The sequence below is a fragment of the Pseudorasbora parva genome, chromosome 25 (assembly GCF_024679245.1).
Source record: "Pseudorasbora parva isolate DD20220531a chromosome 25, ASM2467924v1, whole genome shotgun sequence".
Lineage (NCBI taxonomy): Eukaryota > Metazoa > Chordata > Actinopteri > Cypriniformes > Gobionidae > Pseudorasbora > Pseudorasbora parva.
In genome coordinates this window covers 17726095-17749948 of record NC_090196.1, presented here as the reverse complement: position 1 = coordinate 17749948, position 23854 = coordinate 17726095, and the positions used below count along the sequence as shown (strand labels likewise).

The window sequence follows — 23854 nt, the reverse complement described above, 5'->3', positions numbered from 1 at the left end:
CAAGCCAAGCGTTTTGCTACTAAAAACCAGCTTAAGGACAATGTGGCCTAGAACTGAGTGAGGATTAAATCTTAATTGTGACCCAATGCATCATATTCTAGTTCTGCCATCATGGTCGCACATCTCTGACCTCTTTTTCCTTTAGATTTTTCACATGACCTATGACCTGGCTAGTGCCATGGTTCGCATTGTGAATCTCATTGGAATGATGTTGTTGCTGTGCCACTGGGACGGATGCTTGCAGTTCTTGGTGCCCATGCTGCAGGATTTCCCTTCAGACTGTTGGGTGGCCAAAAACAAAATGGTGGTAAGTGCGAAGGTTTGATTGTTTGTTTCTCCATGGGCAGAAGTTTTTTCATTTCAATATCCACATTCTGAAGAAGAAAAAAAACTGACTAAATAAATGCAGCAGAATAGCACACTGCTGGGAAATAGAACAAATGAAATGGATGGACCATACAAGATAAAGTTTACACTGAGAAACACAATGTTATGAAACTCTAGATGGCGCAAGCTGATAGGTCCTTAAATCAACCTGCTTACAATCAAATCATCTCTATAGGGTACAGCTGATTGATTCCTGCTATATAAGTGCTCAGCTTTTAAATACTTTGTCAGTGTTTGCTGTAGCAGTTTGCAGTTCGGAGTGCGCTTTCAAAAACACGACTTCACTTCCCCAGCTCCACCTATATATACATGCTACGACTAAGTCATGCATGCTATTGAAATAAAGCTGGAATTATGAGACGAAAAATCAGATTTCGTGGTGTACAGCCACATTGTGAAATTTGCAATTACGATAAACAAGTCAAAATTACAGGATAAGAAGTCACAATGTGAATAGAGTCACAATTGGGAGATATAAAGTCACAATTTAAAATTGGTTATAGTGGCAATTCCTATATAGAAAGTAATATTGTGAGATATATAGTTACAATTATACTTGCAATTGCTAAATGCAATGTTGCAATTGGACGATATACATTTGTAAGATAAAAAAGCCACATTATGAGATATTAAGTGGCAATTATGAGACGAAAGGTCAGAGTTTGCTATGTAAAACCACTATATGTGAAACATTTGAAACCATTACGAGAAAAAAGTCAGTTGCAAGATTGTGAGTCACAAATGGCTACATATAAAGTCACATTTAAAAGAAATTGTCATATTTTGAGATATAAAGTAGGATTGTGAAAGGATTGTGTTAGGAGATGAAGTCAATTTGCAAGATTATGTGAAATAAAGTGGATTTTATTAGATGAAAAAAAATCTCAATTAGCAATATAAAGCCACATCGTGGAATATGAAGACGCCATTACAAGAAACAAATTAAATGAAGCAAATTAAAATAAATTGTAGCAATTTTTAATATAGCCACATTGTGAAATATGAAGGTGAAATTGCCAAAAGCAATAGTCACAATTTACATTTTAACACACAATTTAAATTATACGATTATGGGAAATTATGTTGCAATTATGAGATATATTTACAAGTATGAGAAATAAAAATTGCAATAAAGAAAAAAGTCAAATTGCAAGATATAAAGCAAGCAAGACTGTAAAATAAATAATTGTTGTTTCAATTTAAAGTAAGTGTTTATGCTGCCTTAAAATATTACGTTTAGTCAACTTGAAAAGCGAAGTTGTAACAGGTTACAATATATTTGACTAAATTTAAAATTTTAAGGCAGCACAAACACTTTTTTAAGTTGAAACAACTTTTTATATTGGACATTGTAAGATATAACATAAATATTGTGCCAAACCAGGTCAAAATTACAAGAAATAAAGTCAGAATTATGACAAACAATGTATCAAGTTTTCATGTTTTACTCTAAGGCAGACTGGTACTAGCTTGCATATTGAATAATAATAATATTAATAAAAGTAATGTTTTTGACTGAAATAAGGCCATCTTCATCATTTACTGGACCTGTATAATAAGTATTTGGCCCAAAAGTGCCAGACCTGAAAAGACGAATACTGTCTGTGACTATGCTTCATTTGCATTTGTAAAACAGTACATTTCCTCCATCTTCTGATATCAAGAAAGCACGTCAAGCGTTTGCAATGACCCTTCTGCTAAAGGATGTGATATTTCTCTCAATCACTCTCTCTCTCTCTGGCCTTTACTCCAGCTTCTTCTGAGTCCTGTCAGAAATATATAGAAACACTGTCACTTTTTTTCCAGTCTAACACTCTCTCATGCTTTTTCTCTCACATTCTGTCAGTCTCAATGCTATTTTCTGTCCTCTCCCTCTCATTGGTTCGTACCTTTGTCCCTTCACGCCACATTTTCTTCCTCTTTCACCGTCTCTCCTTTTTCTTTTGCTCTCTATTACAATTGATGTCTTTCAAGCTTATAATTATATTCATGCTTTAATTTGGGTTCTTTTTTCTCTTTATCTCTTTCTCTCTCTCTCTCTGTCCATCGCTCTCTTTCTCTCTTTCCTCACAGAATGACACATGGGGTCAGCAGTACTCTTACGCCCTGTTTAAGGCCATGAGCCACATGCTGTGTATCGGGTATGGCATGTACCCTCCTGTGGGCATGACGGATGTGTGGCTGACCATCCTCAGCATGATCGTGGGCGCAACCTGCTATGCCATGTTTGTGGGCCACGCCACCGCCCTCATTCAATCACTGGACTCCTCACGCAGGCAGTACCAAGAAAAGGTTAGTAAAAAAAAGAGGAGGTGGTGAAATCAGCTGCCCCAAGACTGTTACGTAAACACAAAGGAAAAACTGGTGCGAGGATTCAAGTGCAAAAGAAGTGATTTATTAACAAAAGGAAACAAATACAAAACAAAACATAACGAGAAAACAAAAACCCATGAGGGGGCAAAATACATAATCAAAAATAAACTCAAAACATACCAACTAAGAATCACAGGGAAACGGGAGACGTAGACATAACAACGATCCGACAAAGACCAGGAGCTTATAAAAGGGAACAAATGAGGCAGGGAACGAGGGAACACAGGTGGGAGAAATCAAACACTAATTAGATAACATGAGGGGAGGGATCAGACAATGACAGAAGCACAAATGGCCATACTGACAAAACCCACATGTGCACACAAGACAGGACAGGCATGTGACAAAGATGCTAAAGTGTGAATATTCTGAGGAATTGTGATGTTAAATTTTCATTTATTTATTACAGAATAATTATGCTAACAATGACACACTTCATATTCTCAGGAAAGATTTCACTTTGTAAAAATGTTTTGGGTGTCTAGTTTGGATGTCTGAAATTATAATGCCCTTGGAACCCAGTTCATATCGATTTTATTTATTTTTGGTTAAAAGTTTCTAACGCTAACACTATTGCTGACATTAGCATTTTATCAAGTTGGGGACCATTGTAACAGTATTTAAAATTACTAGTTTCTTAGTTATGAAATAAAAATTGTATCACAGGATTAAAACTATTTAATATTTGAATATTTCTTGAATATTTGCTTGAAAATATAATCAAATGTTTTGGTGAAGATAATGTTTTGGCAGCATGCCAACATATAGTGCTGTACTCTTCGGCCACCGGAGTTGGTCCGGACTCATAGACCCCCCGCTTTCTGTCCACTCTATACTGTCCTGTCACAATAAAGGTAAAAAGATATTTCTGGCAATACTCGGATATAAGTTATACGTTACTTTTCTAGTTACTTGAAAAAAGTGATCAGATTACATGACTCACATTGCTTACTTAAAAAATTAACTCAGATATTGTCATTTAAAAATAATGTGTTACTTTACTAGTTACTTGAAAAAAGTAATCAGATTACATTGCTCGCGTTACATATTTGAAAAAGTAACTCAGATATGTTGTTGTCATTTAAAAAAATAATGTGTTACTTTACTAGTTACTTTAAAAAAGTAATCAGATTACATTATTTTTGTAACTTATTTGAAAAAGTAACTCAGCAACTTTGTTGTCATTTTAAAAGTAATGTGTTACGTTACTAGTTACCTTTAAAAGTAATCAGATTACATTGCTTGCGTTACTAATTTGAAAAGGTAACTCAGATTTGTTGTCATTTAAAAAAATAATGTGTTACTTTACTAGTTAATTTAAAAAAGTAATCAGATTACATCATTTTTGTAACTTATTTGAAAAAGTAACTCAACTACTTTGTTGTCATTTTAAAAGTAATGTGTTACGTTACTAGTTACTTTTAAAAAGTAATTAGATTACATAATTTTTGTTACTTATTTAAAAAAGTAACTCTACTTTGTTGTCATTTTAAAAGTAATGCATCACTTTACTAGTTACTTTTAAAAAGTAATCTAAATTTGTAACTCACATTACTTGTACTAACACTGTGGATGGTGCATTCATTTTTGGCATATATAACTATTTCTTATGCCAAATTATGGGGATTAGGAGTTCATGAGTTATGAAGAAACATGTTACAACTGTCTCTTGTATTCGTTTTATAATTGTGGATAACATATACTACTGAAAAGCCTCCACAAATGCAATATTCATTGGAAAGTCAGCAATTAAGGCAAAGATCATTTTAATGAGGGTGGGCAGCTGCCATTTCCCACTTTGTTGAGGATTGTAAAGTTTTCCCAGCAGACAAAATTTCCTCACTCTGAGAATGCCTTTGAAGTCCTGTTTAAAAATAGAAAAACCAGGCTTAAAAATGAGTGGAGAGAAAAATGGAAAACAAAGAGGGTTCATGAGTTTTGAGCGGCACTAGAAATGGGGTTCGTGAGTCGTAGAAGCTTCTGACCCCTGCGGTGATCAATACGCAGTTTTATCGTGTCTGTAAGTGCTGGAGTGGTAATTGAACAGTTGTAATTTTCTATGAGGAGAAAATCCAAGTGCTTTGACCTCTGCTGTGTTAAAAAATTCAAGTCAATTCAGCCCGACTGCAGTTGTCGTGGCAACTTGCATTGTTGATACAGGAGCCTGTATTGATGTGCGGCTTCCTTCTGGAAAGGATGCGGCTCTTTCTTTTGTTTTGTTTTCTCGAAAGCCCAACGCATATGAAGGCCAACGGTTTTGATTATGGTTTCACAGTACATAATTTAGAGTTCCTCTCCACATCTGTTTAAAAGGGTTTTGAAGCTCTGCATAAACACAACCAGAAGTGAGAGACCAGGAGAGAGAGAGGAAGATTAGGTTAGGGAGAGTTTAACGGGGATAAAAATGTCTGAAGTTGTCAATTTGTCCTGTTAACTTAGCTGCCGATTTCATTACCTGCTGTATTTGGGCTTCCACACTCCGACTGGATATCTCTCCTCAGTGTCAATGCGATTACCAGCATCCATTTCCAGAAAAAGGACACATTCCAATGACACACTTTTTTTCCCCCTACACCATGAGTCATGCTTGCCTTATGCTGGCATTTCGGCGAGCGACTTCACACCCTCGCCGGTCTCCGCAGTTGAAACCTAACTGTATTTCGAGAAATGATTTCCTGTTGTTTGAACTTATCCTGCTGGCTTTGTCCCCTGCCCTTGAATATGATAATAGAAGAGCCACTCGGAGAGACCAAGTGTGTCTGCGCCTGTGAGATGTTCACAGCTGACATGGCAGGAACATTAGCATGTGGTGAAGGGCACATTGGAACCGGCTACCGTCGACAGCCGAGACAGGAGTTCATGTAAGCGGGAGAAAGAAAGTAAAATGGCTAGTGACAGAACAAAGTTTATTAGAAAGGACAGCAGAGGCAGAGTCGTGCGGCGTAACGCCGGCGAGCCGCAGTGCTGCAGACGCTCTCTGTCGGTTTCGGAGACACGAATGAAATAACAAAGAGAGGGGATCGTGGATAAAATAAACCCTATCAATACTGTACGTCCTTTCCTTGAAGTCAAAGAGACAGGCATGGAGAGAGAGAGACAAACAGATAGACAATGATAAACGAGGAGATGGCCGCTGATGCGAAAATACTGCCTAGCTTTGCAAATTAACCCTGGGACGACTGCCGTAAATATGGAGGTGGACAGTTACACTGACCAAGCTGTTGTTTCACTAGACATTTAGTCAATATTTATTTATCAGTAGCAGTGTAGTTAGAGACAACACCTCAGGGTCTAAAGAGGGTTTAAAGTCTATTTACACCAAATCATAAAATAATACATGACAAAACTTAAAAAATAAAAAAACATTTCATTAATATGAGCTACAAAAGAAGTACCAAATATTGGAATTTGATAAAAAAAAAGAAAAGAAATGACAGTACCAAAGTAAAGTGACGGTATCAGATGGTAATATAATAGTACCTTGATATTAAAAATGCATACTACTATAGTGCATATGCAAAGGATTATGTTTTTATAATGGTGCCATAAAAAAAATACTTTTTTGACTTTTTACTTTGCCGTGTGTTTTGTTTAATTTTGCGTTGCTTTTTGTTTTTCTTGGTGTTTATTGTTTTCTTTGTGTTTTTGCTTTGCTCTGTGTTTTGTTATTCTTTTAATTGAGTTTTGTTTTACTTTGTTTATTTTGTTTTGCTATTTTGCTTTGTATGGCTTTGCTGTGTGTTTAGTTTTATTTTGTTTCGTTTCGTTTCATGTTTTGTTTTGTATGCCAAACAGTGTTACCATATCAATTGCGAGAAAATAAATTGTGAAGGAATGCTAATAGAATTTGATTTGGAAACAATCTTAAGATTCAAATAAGATCCTTTAGAAGTGTATTTTTTGTCTAGTCTTTTTGATGTTATTTGGTTTTATATTTGATCCCACTTTTGTCCTTAAAGAATGGTTTTAAATGATCTCATTAGAATTCACACTTCTGTAAGATGTTTGACTTTTGCTTGCTAAACATGTAAATAAATGATGTTCAGTTTGATAAATATAATGTATGTGTCATTTGTGCAGTACAAACAGGTGGAGCAATACATGTCCTTCCACAAACTTCCTGCGGACATGCGGCAGAGGATCCACGATTACTATGAGCATCGCTATCAGGGCAAGATGTTTGATGAGGAGAGCATTCTGGGAGAACTAAACGAGCCGCTCAGGGAGGTTAGTAGTAAAATACAAGACATTTAGCGGATACTTTCATTCCATAACTTGTTTTCTAGTATTGAACGGTACTATCCACTTATTTTGCTAAACAACATTTTTTTCGTTTACAGGAAATCATCAGTTTTAACTGTCGAAAGCTTGTGGCCACCATGCCGTTGTTCGCCAACGCAGATCCCAACTTTGTGACCTCTATGCTAACAAAGTTACGTTTCGAGGTGTTCCAGCCAGGAGATTACATTATCAGAGAGGGGACCATCGGAAAGAAGATGTATTTCATTCAACACGGTGTACTAACTGTCCTGACGAAGGGCAGCAAAGAGACAAAGATCTCGGACGGGTCTTATTTTGGAGGTAAGAGAACACTTATATCGGCGAGATGTTTGTGATCTGATTGGATGGTTTGATGCAAACTTTACATATTTCTTAATATTTATATGATGATGGTTTTGTAATGACGCTTGGTGTGGATTCTCTTAGAAACGAATGCATTTAAGTTACAGCAAATAAGTTTGTGTTTTTATTAGAGAGGTTTTATGTGCTTAATGTTCAGGCTGGTACCACTGTGTTCTTCCGTGTTATCGTCTGGTTCTCCAGGGGAACCAAATCAGTGAACGGCCACGCTTTTTGGAGCCTGGGGAAATTCCTCACCCAGCATAAGTTAACCATTCATGAAATTAATTTCCCTCGCTAGATTGAGGAAGGAGGGGAAGATAACAGTTTGAGTTGAGCTTTGTCATCATAGACAGAGACTTGCACCAGTGTATGAATCCACGCAGCTTTTCGAGTTTTCCTGTCTTATACATTTTATGTTTTTAATCTTGGCATTTGTGAAGGTATCATTTTATGTTGTCCAGTGTCCGTTATTAAATGCCTTTCAAAATGGCAAAAAACTATTAATTCACATTAAAGTTTACCTCGTATGCAAATGGCGAGTCTAACAAACAAATCAACATTCTCTATTTTCTGAGGAAAATGAGGTTGATGCAAATATTTTGAAAATAAATTATACACCACCTGCTCTCCAAATGCAAGCTAGCCTCTTTCCTGGCCTTCAGTGCCATTATAAACTCTATTACTGTCTCCTGTATGATTCTGGGATCACAACTAAGTAGTTTGTGCTATCAGTGAGCTGCAGATTTAGTCAAGAAAAAAAAATGTCATCATATTTTCCCAAAAAACCCTTCCCTTCTGCCTGGGCTCGTTTGAGGTCATTACATGTTCAACAAGCCGCTCATAATCTCTTTCCCCATAAACCCTGTGTGAAAGTGCAAAAAGGAAGAGGAGTCTGGATTGTGGCCTAGTATACCGAGCTCACCCAGTCCAATATGACATCTGTTCTTTCTCTTGTCTATCTGGTTTAGTTTAGAATGCAATACAAATAATAATAATAATAATAATACAATGTGAAATAGCATGCATAACTATGAATATATACAGTACCATTCAAAAGTTTGAGGCCAGTTTGATTTAAATGTTTATGAAATTAATGTTCAGTTCAGCAAGGATGCATTCAATTGATCATAATTACAGTAAATACATAATGTTACAAAAGAATTTCAAATTCTTTTGAACATTCTATTCATCAGATTACTGAAAATATGTATCAGTTTACAGAATATTTTATACAGCATGAAATTAAAATATGAAATGTTTCTTGAGCAGCAGATCAGCATATTATATTGATTGTGATACTTAAGACTGGAGTAATGATGCTGAAAATTTAGCTTTGCATCACAGGAATAAATTACATTTGAAGATATATTTTAAAAAAAATATTTGCGATTGGTGAATCAAATATATACAGCAAACATATCATGGTACTATATGATTCCCATATTCAAATTTCATAGTATATACACTAAAATAAAAGCAATGTCAATGCCTCATAAGAGTTTAAAAAACATGTTATTGTCATGGCTAGGGTTACAAAGGGGCTGAAAATCTCTTCTAAAACGAAAAAAAAAACCTTCCAAAACATTATGAAAATTTCCCCCAAAAAATCCTGGAAAGCTTCTAAAATTCCTGGAAAGTGTCTGGAGACGTTGAAACCCTATTCATGGTGGCACGCTGTCTATGTATTTTTATGCACCATTCATTCTTTATTTCAGTTTCTCCATCTTTCCTTACCCACATGCTGCTCTACTGCCCTTCCCCTCTCAGGATGTGTTTTGTTTTGTGTTGCGTTGCAATGTGTGTGTGTGTGTGTGTGTGTGTGTGTGTGTGTGTGTGTGTGTGTGTGTGTGTGTGTGTGTGTGTGCGTGCGTGTGTGTGTGTTCTGATGGAATGGCTCTTGGCAGCATGTTCTTTATGACTCTGGCCATGACGACTAGACATAGAGAAAAGGAGTGAAAAAGAGAGTGAAATTAATCTCTACAGCCTGTTCTACCTCTCTGTCTTATCCAAACAACACCACCTCATTTTTCATGTTCTTGAATGTCAGCACCTCATTTATCCCCATAGTATTCTTATTCTTAAAGGATTAGTTCACTTTAAAATGAAAATGATCCCATTATTTACTGACCCTCAAGCCTTCCTAGGTATATGACTTTCTTCTTTCTGATGAACATACTTGGAGTTATATTAATAAATATCTAGTTTCCTCTACACTACCTTCCATATGTAAGGGATAATGTACACCCAGCCGGTTGTTATTGCAGAATAAACCCCGACAGAGTGATCAGGACCCCGACGCGAAGCGGAGGGGTCTTGCATCACTCTGAAGGGGTTTATTCTGCAATAACAACCGGCTGGGTGTACATTATCCCGCTTATTACACGGCTACTATTCTCAAATAAATAATTATTAGACACAAAATATTGTCTTGAGATTAAATATTTTATTAGTTCTTACGCAAAGCTTCCGCGAAGAAAAACAGTTCCAACCTGCTTTAAGCCTCTATTGCTGCTAAATGTTGAAAATGAATCCTGAAACGGATAGTTCACCCAAAAATGAAACCAAGTCTATGATTTACTCACCCTCAAGTCATTATAGGTGTATATGACATTCTTCTTTCAGACAAATACAATCGGAGTTATATTTAAAAAGTCCAGGCTAACGTTAATCCAAGCAGTAGCCTAGTTGTAGTTGTGTTTGAAGTCCATAAAAAATGCAGCTGTCCGTCAAATAACGTGCTCCACACGGCTCCGATGGGTTAATAGAGCCTTCTGATTCGAATCGATGCGTTTGTGTAAGAAAAATATCTATATTAAAAACATTATAAAGGAAACCTGCCTTGAAGTCTTCCATTGTAACCGGCTGTTTAAGCCACAAGATGGCGCCAGCGTTAAGCATAGAAGTAGTACCGGTCAAGTAACTCGTAGTACCCGTATGAGCGGGTGTTATCTGGAAATAACGTACCGCTGGAATGCGCGATTGACCAATCAGAATCAAGTATTTCACAGAGCCGTGTAATAATCATATATATGGGTGTTTCTGCAACTACGGGCACTTTTAAGTCCCAGCAGTGAAATTTTAGATTTATGTTAAAATTTGTCATATGATGCTTTATAAATATATTCACAGTGCCATTACACACCTTGACAAAAAATATAATTACTGAGTAATATGATTTAATATAATATTATGAAGCGTTTATAGCTCAAAACACCATTTTTGTTAGTGTCCCACACCTGTGGTCTCAATGTTGAGATACATAACATAAGCTAATTTAATTAAAATTTGATATTATTTCAAATGGACTTGTTTAATATACAGATTCATTTAAATCATCTTAAAATTCTTTGTATTATTTACTGATCATTTTTATGATTTTTTAACCTAAATGTGCCTGTCCCACACTTTTGAGTCCTTACCGCAACAATGAAAAAAAATGTTTATTATGAAATGTCATCAAACACAAACAAGTCTAGTTTTTATGGAAACAGAAATTATCACTTGAGCACATTGCTGACAGACTGGGCCACCACACTACCTCACTCAGAAGATGCCAAAAAAATAAGGTAAACATGATCTTTTCTGCTCTAGTATTTATTGTGCGTCCTTACCATTCAGCTTAATAACTGTGTATTTTGGACTACATTTAAAAAATAAATGTAAATTACTGTTAAATTATTGTATATTAAGATGCTAAGAGTCAAAACTAATGTAGTAGGCCTTACTAGCTGCAATTAGCTAAAATATTAGCAAAAATGTCATTTCCGCAACATGTCTTTACCGCAGCAAATGTAGGTGTTGCGGTAAAGACCTTGTGTCGCGGTAGAGACAAATTCAAGGTTTACTTTACATTCTTTTTAAATTAAATGACAGTATTAGTACTGAAGTATATATATATATATATATATATATATATATATATATATATATATATATATATATATATATATATATATATATATATATATTATAGTAGGTACGGAAAGTATTTGTTATATTGCAGCCATTTGCTAAAATCATTTAAGGTTATTTTTTTCTCATTAATGTACACACAGCACCCCATATTGACAGAAAAACACAGAATTGTTGACATTTTTGCAGATTTTTATAAAAATCAAAACTGAAATATCACATGGTCCTAAGTATTCAGAGTCTTTGCTGTGACACTCATATATTTAACTCAGGTGCTGTCCATTTCTTCTGATCATCCTTGAGATGGTTCTACACCTTCATTTGAGTCCAGCTGTGTTTGATTATACTGATTGGACTTGATTAGGAAAGCCACACACCTGTCTATATAAGACCTTACAGCTCACAGTGCATGTCAGAGCAAAGGAGAATCATGAGGTCAAAGGAACTGCCTGAAGAGCTCAGAGACAGAATTGTGGCAAAGCACAGATCTGGCCAAGGGTACAAAAACATTTCTGCTCCACTTGGCACTGTGGCCTCCAGAATCCTTAAATGCAAGACGTTTGGGATGACCAGAATCCTTCCTAGAGATGGCCGTCTGGCCAAGCTGAGCTATCGGGGAGAAGAGCCTTGGTGAGAGAGGTAAAGAAGAACCCAAAGATCAATGTGGCTGAGCTCCAGAAATGCAGAGGTGGGAGAAAGTTGTAAAAGTCAACCATCACTGCAGCCCTCCACCAGTCGGGGCTTTATGGCAGAGTGGCCCGACGGAAGACTCTCCTCAGTGCAAGACACATGACAGTTTGCATGGAGTTTGCTTAAAAAACACCTAAAGGACTCCAAGATGGTGAGAAATAAGGATTCTCTGGTCTGATGAGACCAAGATAGAACTTTTGGCCTTAATTCTAAGTGGTATGTGTGGAGAAAAATATCACCAGCATGGTGGTGGCAGCATCATGCTGTGGGGTGTTTTTCAGCTGCAGGGACAGGACGACTGGTTGCATTCGAGGGAAAGATGAATGCGCCCAAGTACAGGGATATCCTGGACGAAAACCTTCTCCAGGGTGCTCAAGACCTCAGACTGAGCTGAAGGTTCACCTTCCAACAAGACAATGACCCTTAAAATGTTCTTGAATGGCCCAGCCAGAGCCCTGACTTAAACCCAATTGAGCATCTCTGGAGAGACCTGAAAATGGCTGTCCACCAACATTTACCATCCAACCTGACAGAACTGGAGAGGATCTGCAGGAGGAATGGCAGAGGATCCCCAAATCCAGGTGTGAACAACTTTCCCAAAAAGACTCATGGCTGTATTAGATCAAAAGGGTGCTTCTACTAAATACTGAGGAAAGGGTCTGAATACTTAAGGACCATGTGATATTTCAGTTTTTCTTTTTTAATAAATCTGCAAAAATTTCAACAATTCTGTGTTTTTCTGACATTATGGGGTGCTGTGTGTACATTAATGAGAAAAAATGTTGTGGTGAGATGTTGTTAGTGCTATGGGTTTGTGTTATTTTATTACTAAGGTTTGTGCAGCATCAACTTTAGGAGACAATGTTTTTAGCACTTAACTTTCCATTAATTTTTGTTTGTTTGTCCCAAAAAAAAAAAAAAAAAAAAAAAAATTGTGTACTGTACTTATTAACTGAGACTTCTTACAGCTCTTACAAGCTGTTGCCCTTGTTTGTTTCGTTGCTTCTATTGCTCTCCCCTTTTTTGTAAGTCGCTTTGGATAAAAGCGTCTGCTAAATGATTAAATGTAAATGTAAATGTTTTTAAAGCAGTTAAAAGAGTTAATTAAAAGAGTTATTTAGTAGCAGTTTTGCAGTATCTTGCATGCAATACCTGTTTCTTTTACTGTTGTTCTTTAGCCTGTTTTTGATTTCGTGGCACTTTAACATTGTGTCCTTACCGACACAAGATGTCATTACCGCAGCACTGCTCTATTTCTATTTTTTTCACATTTTAATTTGCAAAAAAAATATTTTAACACTTAAGCTGACATGATTTACACATTGAAATTGCAAAATCTGTTACAAAAAAAAAAAAAAATGTTAAATTTTGTGCGTATGGAGACAATTGACATCTAAGGTTTCTGTAATTTTTTTACATGGCATAGAAAAAAACATGAAATTCCCTATTTTGTATATTATTATTTTATATCAGTATTTACAAAACTGCGTAAAATTTGAAAAAGCTATTTAAATATGATATTTTTTTTTTGAAACAAATAAAGGAAAATGTATGAAATGAACGTTATTGTAACGTTGCGGTAAGGACACTTTTTAAGAAGATGACCCAAAAAACATAAAAAATAAACATGTTCCAGATTAAAATCTTAACGACTACATTACATTTTGTGTACATTGTTATATGTATTACAGACCATGATGGTTAAAATGTAAATTCAAAAAGGTTGATTTTTTAAAAATTGGGATAGTCAAAAGTGCCCGTAGTTGCAGAAACACCCATATATATATATATATATATATATATATATGATCAATTAAATAGGTGTCTTGAGCAATAAAACTGTGTTTCTGTGACAGACCAACAGCCAAAATGAACCTGAGCACATGCTAATGCTAACCTGAGCACATTTCAGTCATTCAGAAATGTTTTCAGATAATATATGTTGAATAAGGTTTATTTTGTTACTCCACTGGAAAATTGTCTTTGCTTGTGTAAAGTATTAGTCTCACAGTTACGCTTAAAACATGAAATAACTGTGATCTAATCAGTGCAATTTAGTTGCTAAGTCTTGGGGAAGTTAGCAAAACAGCTAACAGTGCTTAGCGGTTTTAACTGTACAGAAAACCATGCGCATTCAACTTTTTCAGGTTTTAAAAATTCTATGAACTAGTCAGTGGACATTGTGGAAAGAAGTAAAACTGTATTTCTTGAGTTTAAAGGTGAGATACCTACTGGGAACACCCGATTACTATATTAATTTTGACTGTCCCCTGTGTCGTCTCCTCAAACTCCTGCTTGTCTGTCACTTAGAAATTTCCTCCGCATTTCTAGTGCTGCTTTTACTCTGTGATAGGACTGGACAGATGATTGCTGAGTACAACTTTAAGCTGTCAAAATTGTATTTTAATGCTCTGGGTGCAGATTAAAAAAGACCATTCAAAAAAGCAGGCTCAAAGTATATAAACTCTGAGTCACTTCATTTATAGCAAGTATATTTAATTCATGGTTCCCGCTATTATGAATTTATGCACATATTAATAGGTCTGGAGTGCTCTAAACATAGGCTGAAGAAACATTTATGTTTAATGATCAGTTAGGGGCTGGATACTAGGGTATACCCAATCATGCATTCATTTATTTACTCTTCATTCATTCTATTATTTATACACATAAATGTACATGCTTGTAAAATTGTGCATGTTCTTTCCACATGGTTGCTCTTAGCATACATGTTCTTCCTGTGTGGTTTTCATTTGCTTTATGTTGCAAAATGTCCACAGAGATCTGTTTGCTGACTCGAGGCAGAAGAACAGCCAGCGTCAGAGCGGACACATACTGTCGCCTGTACTCGCTCTCTGTGGACCATTTCAACGAGGTGTTGGAGGAGTACCCTATGATGCGACGCGCCTTTGAGACCGTAGCCCTCGATCGCCTTGACCGCATAGGTGAGAGCTGTCAGTTCAACAGGCCTATGTTTTTCACAGCTGCTCTGAAATGTCCTTGAAGAGTGGAGAGTTTAATAAGCGGTCACATCTTGTCCCTTGCTTTTATTGTGAATTTTGCAGCTCGCAGCCCTTTTTAATTGCACAGTGTGTTTTATTATAATCTGAAACAGGATATTCAACAAGAAAAAAATAGTTTTTGCTAAACCAACGTTTAAAGGGGACATGAACTGCATTGTTTTATTACTGTTTTATAATGTTTCCATAATTTAAAAATAAAAGGCATTTTTTCCTACCCTGATTTTAGCCCTCTGCTCTGAACGCTCTGTTTGAAGGGGTGTGTCTGCAGTGAGATTCAATGTAAAAGCCCACTGTTGTGATTGGCTGACATCTTTGCATAAAAATTATAATAATTACATGTGGAACTCTCTTGAAAACTTTTAGCACATTTTTTCTATCACAGTTCTCAAGGTTAACTAATCGTGGAGAAATACTGATTGTGGTATTATATTTAGATCGTGGCAAGAAAAGGTTGCAGTGATGAGCATTATAGCCGATCACCGACATGTTGAGCGCATGAATGCAGTGATCTCGTCATTGCAACTCGATTTCTGCACACTTATGAATGCTTTCATCATAACTAACAGCGCAAACACAATGTAAATAAGATTTGTTGATTAAAATGGGAGTTTTGGCAAGAGTCTAGACTCCTAAACTCTCGCTGTTTGATTGATATCTCCAGCAATTGTAAAGGGTGTGTTTTTTTCATTGCTTTCTATATATAATCACAGTTTAAATAACAGATTATATTCTTCATACTAAGAGAAACAATGTAACGTTGACTGTTTACAATTTAACTCTGCATCCCACCCGTGGGTCCAATATTGCATCATCATAATCATTCAAAATATGCTGCAGAGCTGAAGTGGTTTAGTCACTGGTTTGATTTACTGCCAGGCAAAGGACATCTGACCGTACATGAATCATTACATATCAGAAATCCCTGGTCACAGATCAGGCATTAGAATTACTTACATGTTGTGGTATTACTGTCGAGTCCATATTGTAAAGTCTGTCAGCAAAGCCTGCGCCGAAATTGCTGACTGATTTACCAAAGAATCCACAGTGAAATGTACCAATTACAAATAAATAATGCTCAACTAAGGCATTCAAATTGTTGCAAATAAATAAACACATTCCTGGCATTAGGATCCTCTGGAAGGTAATGTTGTTTTTAGTCCAGTGATCCTGTTTTGCTCTTTTTCTACTCGTCATCTCACTAACAATCCAGTGGGCGGGGCCAAATTTGATGATGAAGAAGGCGCTGAACTTCTACTGCAGAGGCGGTCTTTAATTGCACTAATTACATTGTATATAGACACATTCTACAACGAGTTGTTCTCAGGGCTTGGTTACAATAAAAGCTTTTTTTGACCTAGCAAAGAAGTTTTTATTTCTGAAGCTTACAGTTTATTCTTATAGTATGATGACTTCTTATATATTAAAGGCTCAACAGAAAATTTGATTTCTCAGTTCATGACCCTTTTAAATATCTATTTGGCTAACATTTATCAAACAACCTATTTGGCTTAAATCAGGGGTGTCCAAACCTGCTCCTGTAAGGCCACTGTCCTGCAGAGTTTAGCTTTAACACACCTGCTTAGACGTTATTAATGAATGTGAAGGTGTGCATTATTGAGTTTATCCATGCTTTTCTGTATTCCTTTTTGTCCTCACAGGAAAGAGAAACTCTGTACTCCAGCACAAAGTTCAACGGGATCTTAATTCCGGAGCTCTGAACTACCAAGAAAACGAGATCATCCAGCAGATCGTGCAGCACGACAGGGATATGGCCCATTGTGCCCACCTCATGCAGACACCTTCCCCAGCTCCTCACCCAGCACCGACTCCATCTTCCCACACCCCCGTCATCTGGGCACCTCTTATTCAGGCTCCTTTGCAAGCTGCCGCAGCCACCACTTCAGTAGCCATTGCCCTGACTCGCCACCCCCATTTGCCTCATGCCCTTTTCCGACCTCCTTTCCCGCTGCTTGGCTCGCTGAAAGACCAGCCAGGGTATGTAAAAAGGTTCCCAACTGCACTTTCGGGCACTGCTGCATTTGGTGGCTCTCCATCAACCAGCTCACAGTTCAGCTCTTGTATAGAGACCCCAATTTTGGACACACTCAGGGCCGAGAGATCATCTACCTCCACACCTCCGCCACCATCCTCCAGCTCTCTTCCATCCACCATCACAACAACTGTCACCACCACCACCTCCAGCATCACAGAGTCTTCCTTCTACCCCCATAGACCCCTTGTCTCCCACGGATCCAAAGACTTCAGTGTTGCCCAGCTTCATTCTCAACCACAACTTCCTCAGGCCTCTTTCCCCAGCATTGCTTCATCACTTCGAGGTTTCTTCCAACACGGAGCAGTTGGAGGAGAGGCTGTCCAGCTTTCAGTTCCACCTACATCCACCCTTACTCCTTTGATAGCGCACTCGGTAAGTCCCATCCTGACCCAACTGCATTCAGCTCAGCCAAATCCTCAACCAACAAAACCAAGTCAAGACTTGAATAAAGTTGCAAGGACAGCCTCCCAGTCTCCTGTAACAGAGTCCCCTATCCGCTCCAGGAGCGTTCTTGAACAAGGCCTGAGTCCAACAAATCCCATTCCATCCCAACAAATCCCAACCCAGCACACTCAGATTGGTCTACAACCAGATGTTCTTTCACAGCTTTCCCAAGAACCATCAGCTCTTGCTTCCCTTGCACAATATGGGTCCGGAAATGTATCCCCATGTAGCACACCTTCAGCTTGGAGTCCCACGTGCCAGAGTCCTACAGTGGAGAAGATAAGGGTGGCCATGCACAGCCATCCTGCTAGCATCTCTGGATCACAAAGCTCCCTCCTAACCCCTCAGACACTCTTCCCACCACCACCTCAACCAAGACAAAGAGGTGGATCTCTAGTTGACCTACCTTCACAAGACTTAACCACCATTTCCATGTCCATCCCCACTCCAGGACTACCTGAAAAGTCCAGTTTAGTTGGAAGAGGACCACAACCACCAGATTTATCCCATCATAGAGGATCGGCTTCAGGTTACTCACCGCTCCCATCGCCCCCTCCAATTATGAAACCATTTAGCTCAATTCCTGGTCATGTTGTCCTATCGAGACAAACTTCCAAATTGTCCATAACTCAGACTGGGTCCTCAGGTGGGTCACCAGCCCATGGGTCTAGTGACAGGTCCACCCCTGGGACGCCAAGCTTGCACCAAAAACTCCCATCGAACTTGTGAGAATGGTCTGCACCCTCCTGCAATGAGTGAGCAACGTTTTTTAATACGTCAAAGACACTGACATTTCTCACCAGAGAAGGAGGGTGTATGTTCATCTGCTTGGATTTTCCAATGACTTCCCTATTTGTCATGCCAAAAGAAGGAATGGACTAAAACTGGCAGAAGAATGACGGTGGGACTTAAATTTGTCTTCCAAGTTCTGTCAGTAATCTTTGCAATATTATTGTCTGATGATAAGACTGTATAGGGATATGCAAATTATGACTTCCAAAAAAAAAAAGAAAAGAAAAAAAAGTTACTTCAAAGTAATAATTCTAAAGGATGTATGTTTGTATGTATGTTTGTGATTGTGTGTATGTGTGAGCGGGCGATTGCTATTGTAGTGTCATAATAGTGTGCTCTTTTTAAAGAAGGGAATTATGCTGGGTCAGGGAAGCAAAGCTACATTCGTCGCACTTCATCAGTCGGGCATCATCTGTCACTGTGAAAGAACACGTCGTACAGGTCTCTCCGGGCAGGTGGCACTTGCACAGATATATACACACACGAACAGAGGCGCACACACACATTCAAACATGCACAAATAAACCTAGCCCTCAACATCCCAATTATCTAGACCTAGTATGATCTTTCCACTTGACCTTGACCCCAACCCTCCATGCAGACGAAGAGGTACTGCTCAGTATCTATGGCCTTTCCTTTTTGTAACAATACTGCCTTAGTGTCTGGACACCAGGGAATGACACCCTCACTTCCACAACAGAACCGAGAACATTAAGAATGTTTTGCAATCATTTTGTATGTGCTTTGTATGTGAATTTGTGCAGTACTTAAGCAATAAAACTGTATGCTTGGTTTTTGTACGTGCACAGAGGTTGAACTGTAAACTGCAGGTTTCTTCCTGTCAGACAAAACATACTGGATGATTGTCAATGGCAGTGACTCAACCAATATGACAGTTATAAAAAAAAAAGAGCCCATCGCAGTTACCAAAGCTTATAAGTTAAGACTAGTAATTACATAAGTCATGTTAGAATTTGGTTTGTATGTTTCCATTTCCATTTGGCATCTGTTCAACTGCACATTTTGTAAAATGCAGACAGCAACAGTGTCAGCCCAGATCCGGGCCACAAGTGGATTCAACACGTAGCAGATGTGGTCCGAATCCGGGCCGACACTATATTGTTGTCTGGGCCCACAATTTGCATGAGGTTGTGCTTTCTGGTTGTGCAATACAAGTTTTGGTTAGTATGTATTATATTTCATATCTGTGAAATGAAACATTTTTGACCATTTGAGATGTATTGCAGCAGAGGTACAGCAGACTACATAAAACAACTCTGCTAACACAATAGTTAGCTTAGCACCTGCTATGACATGCCATATGTGGCTGGTGGTAAAAGGAGGAATAGTATTTTTCTAAGTGTCCTTCCTTTTGAGCAAAGCTTACACAGGTTGATCATGAAAATTCCCGGCTTTGTCCCAAGTTATTATATATTGTATAATTTATATAATTTTATAATACATGTCTATGTATATATCTATTTATTGTGTATCTGTTCGTTTTGTTAATCTATATATTCATAATCTATATACTGTCACCATCAGTCTACAGATACTGTCATTATGCAACACTCGGTCATTTCCACTCAATTCTGTTCCGTTTTTGCAATATGCATTTGATTATCATATCATTATTTTAATTTTCAGAGCCTGGTTTTTCCAAGTTAACAGTGTTCCCTGCATTGAAGTCGGATAAAATTGCAAGGAGAAATGCAAATGAGAGTGAGATATATGTGATGTTGAATATTAATGAGTTAAATATCAAAGCATCAAAGAGCTTTTTGTTAGTATTACAGAGCACACAATGCATTACACTGTAATATCTCTCTTTTTCAGGTCTTGAGTGTGAGTGTATGCGTGTTTTATTGTGCATTTATGTTGTAGCATTTTATAATATTCTGTGCATTTATTGTTTGTCATAACCAAAGTGAGGTATCATTAATGATTGTTATACAGTAGCATTTTTAACCCCACCAATGTCATTACAGACTGCCTGACTTTATTAAGAGGTGGTCACGTATTGATGGCCTATGAGTTCATAGAGGACGCTCAGTCATTTTGGGTTAAAATTGTAATAGTTCAAAACAGTCACTGTATGGCAAAATGGTTAAGCCATATGACATATCCACGATGGACAAGTTGTGTCATTATGCATCAGTCTACAGTGCACTTTCAATTAATCAAAAAACAGCTTCCTCCTGGAATATGTCCCCTTTGGAATTCACAAACATATGAGTGCAATATTTTCACATGGAATTTGAACAATTGCTGTCTTTTCCCCCCTTTTGTGGAGTTGGAAGATGGCCAACTTGCCATATTTGGTCGGTGTTTCACTTTTTCCTAATTATATAATGATAATATGTATTATGACTAACATGCTTCAGAATCAAAATATTACAGAATATAATGTTCATCATGAATACTGAATAATCATGTATGTACGAATATTCATGAGTATAGCGATATAATATTTCATTTAAACTGTTAATTGATAAATAATTGTTAAAAAAAATTAAATTTTATTGTTTTCCTTTGTTAAGTATGTGTTATTTTGTCCTTTGTTTATCTTTCTTTCTTCCTTACCATGTAGCATCCTGAGTAAAATTCCTCCCCATATTTTATTATATGTGTAGGGTTGTTAATGATACCACGTTCATTTAATTTTCAATGATATTAAATACAACAAACAAAACCTACCCTTTTAATTTTTTTGGTAGGAGTGGCTTCCAGTTATTTTAGCTGTGCAAAAACAGTCGGTCATGCTGCTTGATGTTGTAAACAGGTATTTGTTATATTATTTTAATGTAGGCTAGTTATCACAAACACAGGATTGTAGTAAAAATAGTAGCATTACTGCCTCTTACTGCTATTCTTCACTTATATTCACTTGTAAAGTGTGATGAAGTTCACGTTTGATAATGTAGTGAAGCAAAATATTAATAGTAAAGAGCGATACCTTTGTGCAGAGTTTACTACAGTAACTTGAGTAAAAGTTGGGTAAAATTACCAACTTCATGGGGCTTTAAAAAGGGACCTATTATGCAAAATTCACTTTTATAAGACATTTGAACACGTGTGTGTGTGTGTGTGTGTGTGTGTGTGTGTGTGTGTGTGTGTGTGTGTGTGTGTGTGTGTGTGTGTGTGTGTGTGTGTGTGTGTGTTGTGTGTGTGTGTGTGTGTGTGTGTGTGTGTGTGTGTGTGTGTGTGTGTGTGTGTGTGTGTGTAAAGTTTGGATACTATTTCATGTTTTTGCAAGAAGTCTCTTTATCCTAGAAATCTAGACGCACCCTAGCGGCAGCAAATCTAATCTGCCGCGAGTTTCTTTTTTCTGCGAGTTTCGTCTAATAACTCTTAATTCGTTCGGATCACATGACGTCACTGTAGCTTTGCGCCGCCATCTTTGCGACCGACGGTCTCAGCGTATAGGAATCCCGAACTGGTATTCTATTATTTTATGAAGAACAAAAGTGTTAAATAATAAATATTATTATTTCATAGCCTATTCCGGTACTATCATAAAGGGATGATGTTGTGTTTCTGAATAAATGGATGAATTGTATTTTGGTATGTTCTCTTTGGAGGCTCAAGTGTTTGATTAAGATTATCTGAAGTTTGATGTTTCAGTTAATCAAAAATGGCTCTGGAAAAGTCAGGGAGATTCGGTTTTGATTCGAGTAGACTAGAGAAAAGCACGCTAATTTAACTGATAGCGGACCCGTGCGTTTACATGCATCGGTACTCTTAAAAGCCTTCTGCTATTACAGGTTATGAACAAGATATATGGACAAAAGAAAACTGGGGGTAACGAATAAGGATCCTAAAATAGAAATTTTCTCCAGGTATCTCTGTCTCTCTCTCTCATTCAAATGGGCAGTTTGGGTGGCCACCGCCGGGCGAGATCGGTCGTAAATATCGCAACGTTCTATTTGGTAGTGACGTAGGTGGCATCTATGAATACATGTGTGAGCTGTAAAAACCAAACTCTGATCAGGCCAATCACATTGTGTATAGAGTCAGTGGGCGGAGCTTGGCAGAGTTGCACTTGCATGCTACTAGTAAACACAAAAGCTGGCGAACGGCGGCCTTTCGAATCAGCTTTGGCCGAGACTTTGGAAGACTTGAAGTTAAGCTTTTCTCTGAGAAAAGAACAAAGAACAACACAAGTCATTCTTAAAAAGGGAAGATGTGTTTGGAGTTTTGCCGACCGGATACGGCAAAAGTTTGATCTGTCAACTAGCTCTGCTTCACCTTCGTTGCTCTGGTTGGTGTAGTGCTATCCTATCGCGTGCAGAGGGAGTTTGAAAGACAACCGTTTATCCCGCCGCTCGGACTGAGCCCTGTCAATGGTGAGTTTCCAGACCAAACATCTTGATGTGGGTCTGGCTTGTCAGGCTACTTATGCTCATCAAACCTGCATTTATTTATTTATTTATTTGCCAAATGTTTTATTTGCTGTATAGTATAACAGATTGTCTAATTTTCGTGCCTTAGTCGATAAAACACTTCCGCAAAGGATCCTTACACCTGCGTATACCATTCCCACTCATGACTCCTCAGGAAGCCTCCTCACTCTTCGATCCCCTCGCTGTGCAATTAGAGTCGAGATGTCCTACAAAATGGCTGAGCCCGACCGGGTCATAGGAGCGATCCATAGAAGATCCAAGAGCGATGAAACAAGGAGGGATACTGAGAAACACCCAATGTCTGCGACAAAAAAACATTTCAAATGTCCTGTTGTTCGATATACCAATGAGCATACAAGTCTCCTAGACTCGGAATCCGAGCCACTGACTGAGGACACCGTGGTTGAGTTTAATTTTTGAAGGAAATGTGCCGAAGAAAGTTTGGTAAAATGTAATATTTGCGAAAATCATTTGACGCATGACTTCTTCACAAACGAAGGTCAGTACAATATGCTGAATTTGCAAAAAAGTTTCTGAAGGATGGATCAGTACCTACGCTTCATGCTCTAACTTTATATCCAGAACAAATAAGGATGGCACTTTATATTTTGTGAATGGTTGCAAATTTCCTTTCTGAATGAGCTTTCTAGAATGCTGTACGGCTAATATGGCTAAAGTTACCATTGTCTCTGACTGTATTCAGAGACTAGAGCTATGTTAGTTTTATCCCAAAACGCTCACCGTCTGCATAATTCATAAACTCACATTTATTATGCATTGTTTAGTAAGGTGACAGTCTTTTGATGTTCCCACATGAGCACCTATAAAACGCCACAACCACATAAATGCATCCACTAACCATTCAGAAGTAACCTCTTCTTGAGTCTCTCCATCAGTGTCTGACTCCAGTTCAAACATGGAAGGCTACATTCCACAACTGGTTATTTCCTGACAGATTCGCCTGTTTTGTTTTTGACGGGAGTATCCGGGGAGCAGCAGCTCATTTGCATTTAAAGGGACACACAAAACTGGCACGTTTTTGCTCGCACCCAAATAAGGGCAAATTTGACAAGCTTTAATCAATTATCTAGGGGTATTTTGAACTGAAACTTCACAGACACATCCTGGGGAAAACAGATATTAGATCTTATGAA

The 23854-nt window shown here is 37.7% G+C and overlaps 1 protein-coding gene across 1 annotated transcript in view; it reads left to right on the top strand.

Annotated features, from left to right (window-relative positions):
* Positions 1-20836, top strand: part of hcn4l (hyperpolarization activated cyclic nucleotide-gated potassium channel 4l) — a 37453-nt gene extending 16617 nt beyond the window's left edge. The window contains exons 3-8 of the mRNA XM_067436712.1: positions 146-307; positions 2461-2679; positions 6841-6987; positions 7101-7341; positions 14766-14930; positions 16667-20836. Coding sequence (XP_067292813.1) covers positions 146-307; positions 2461-2679; positions 6841-6987; positions 7101-7341; positions 14766-14930; positions 16667-18234 — 2502 coding nt within the window. The 3' untranslated portion in view covers positions 18235-20836. The remainder of the gene's footprint in view (positions 1-145; positions 308-2460; positions 2680-6840; positions 6988-7100; positions 7342-14765; positions 14931-16666) is intronic.
* Positions 20837-23854: the final 3018 nt, after the last annotated feature.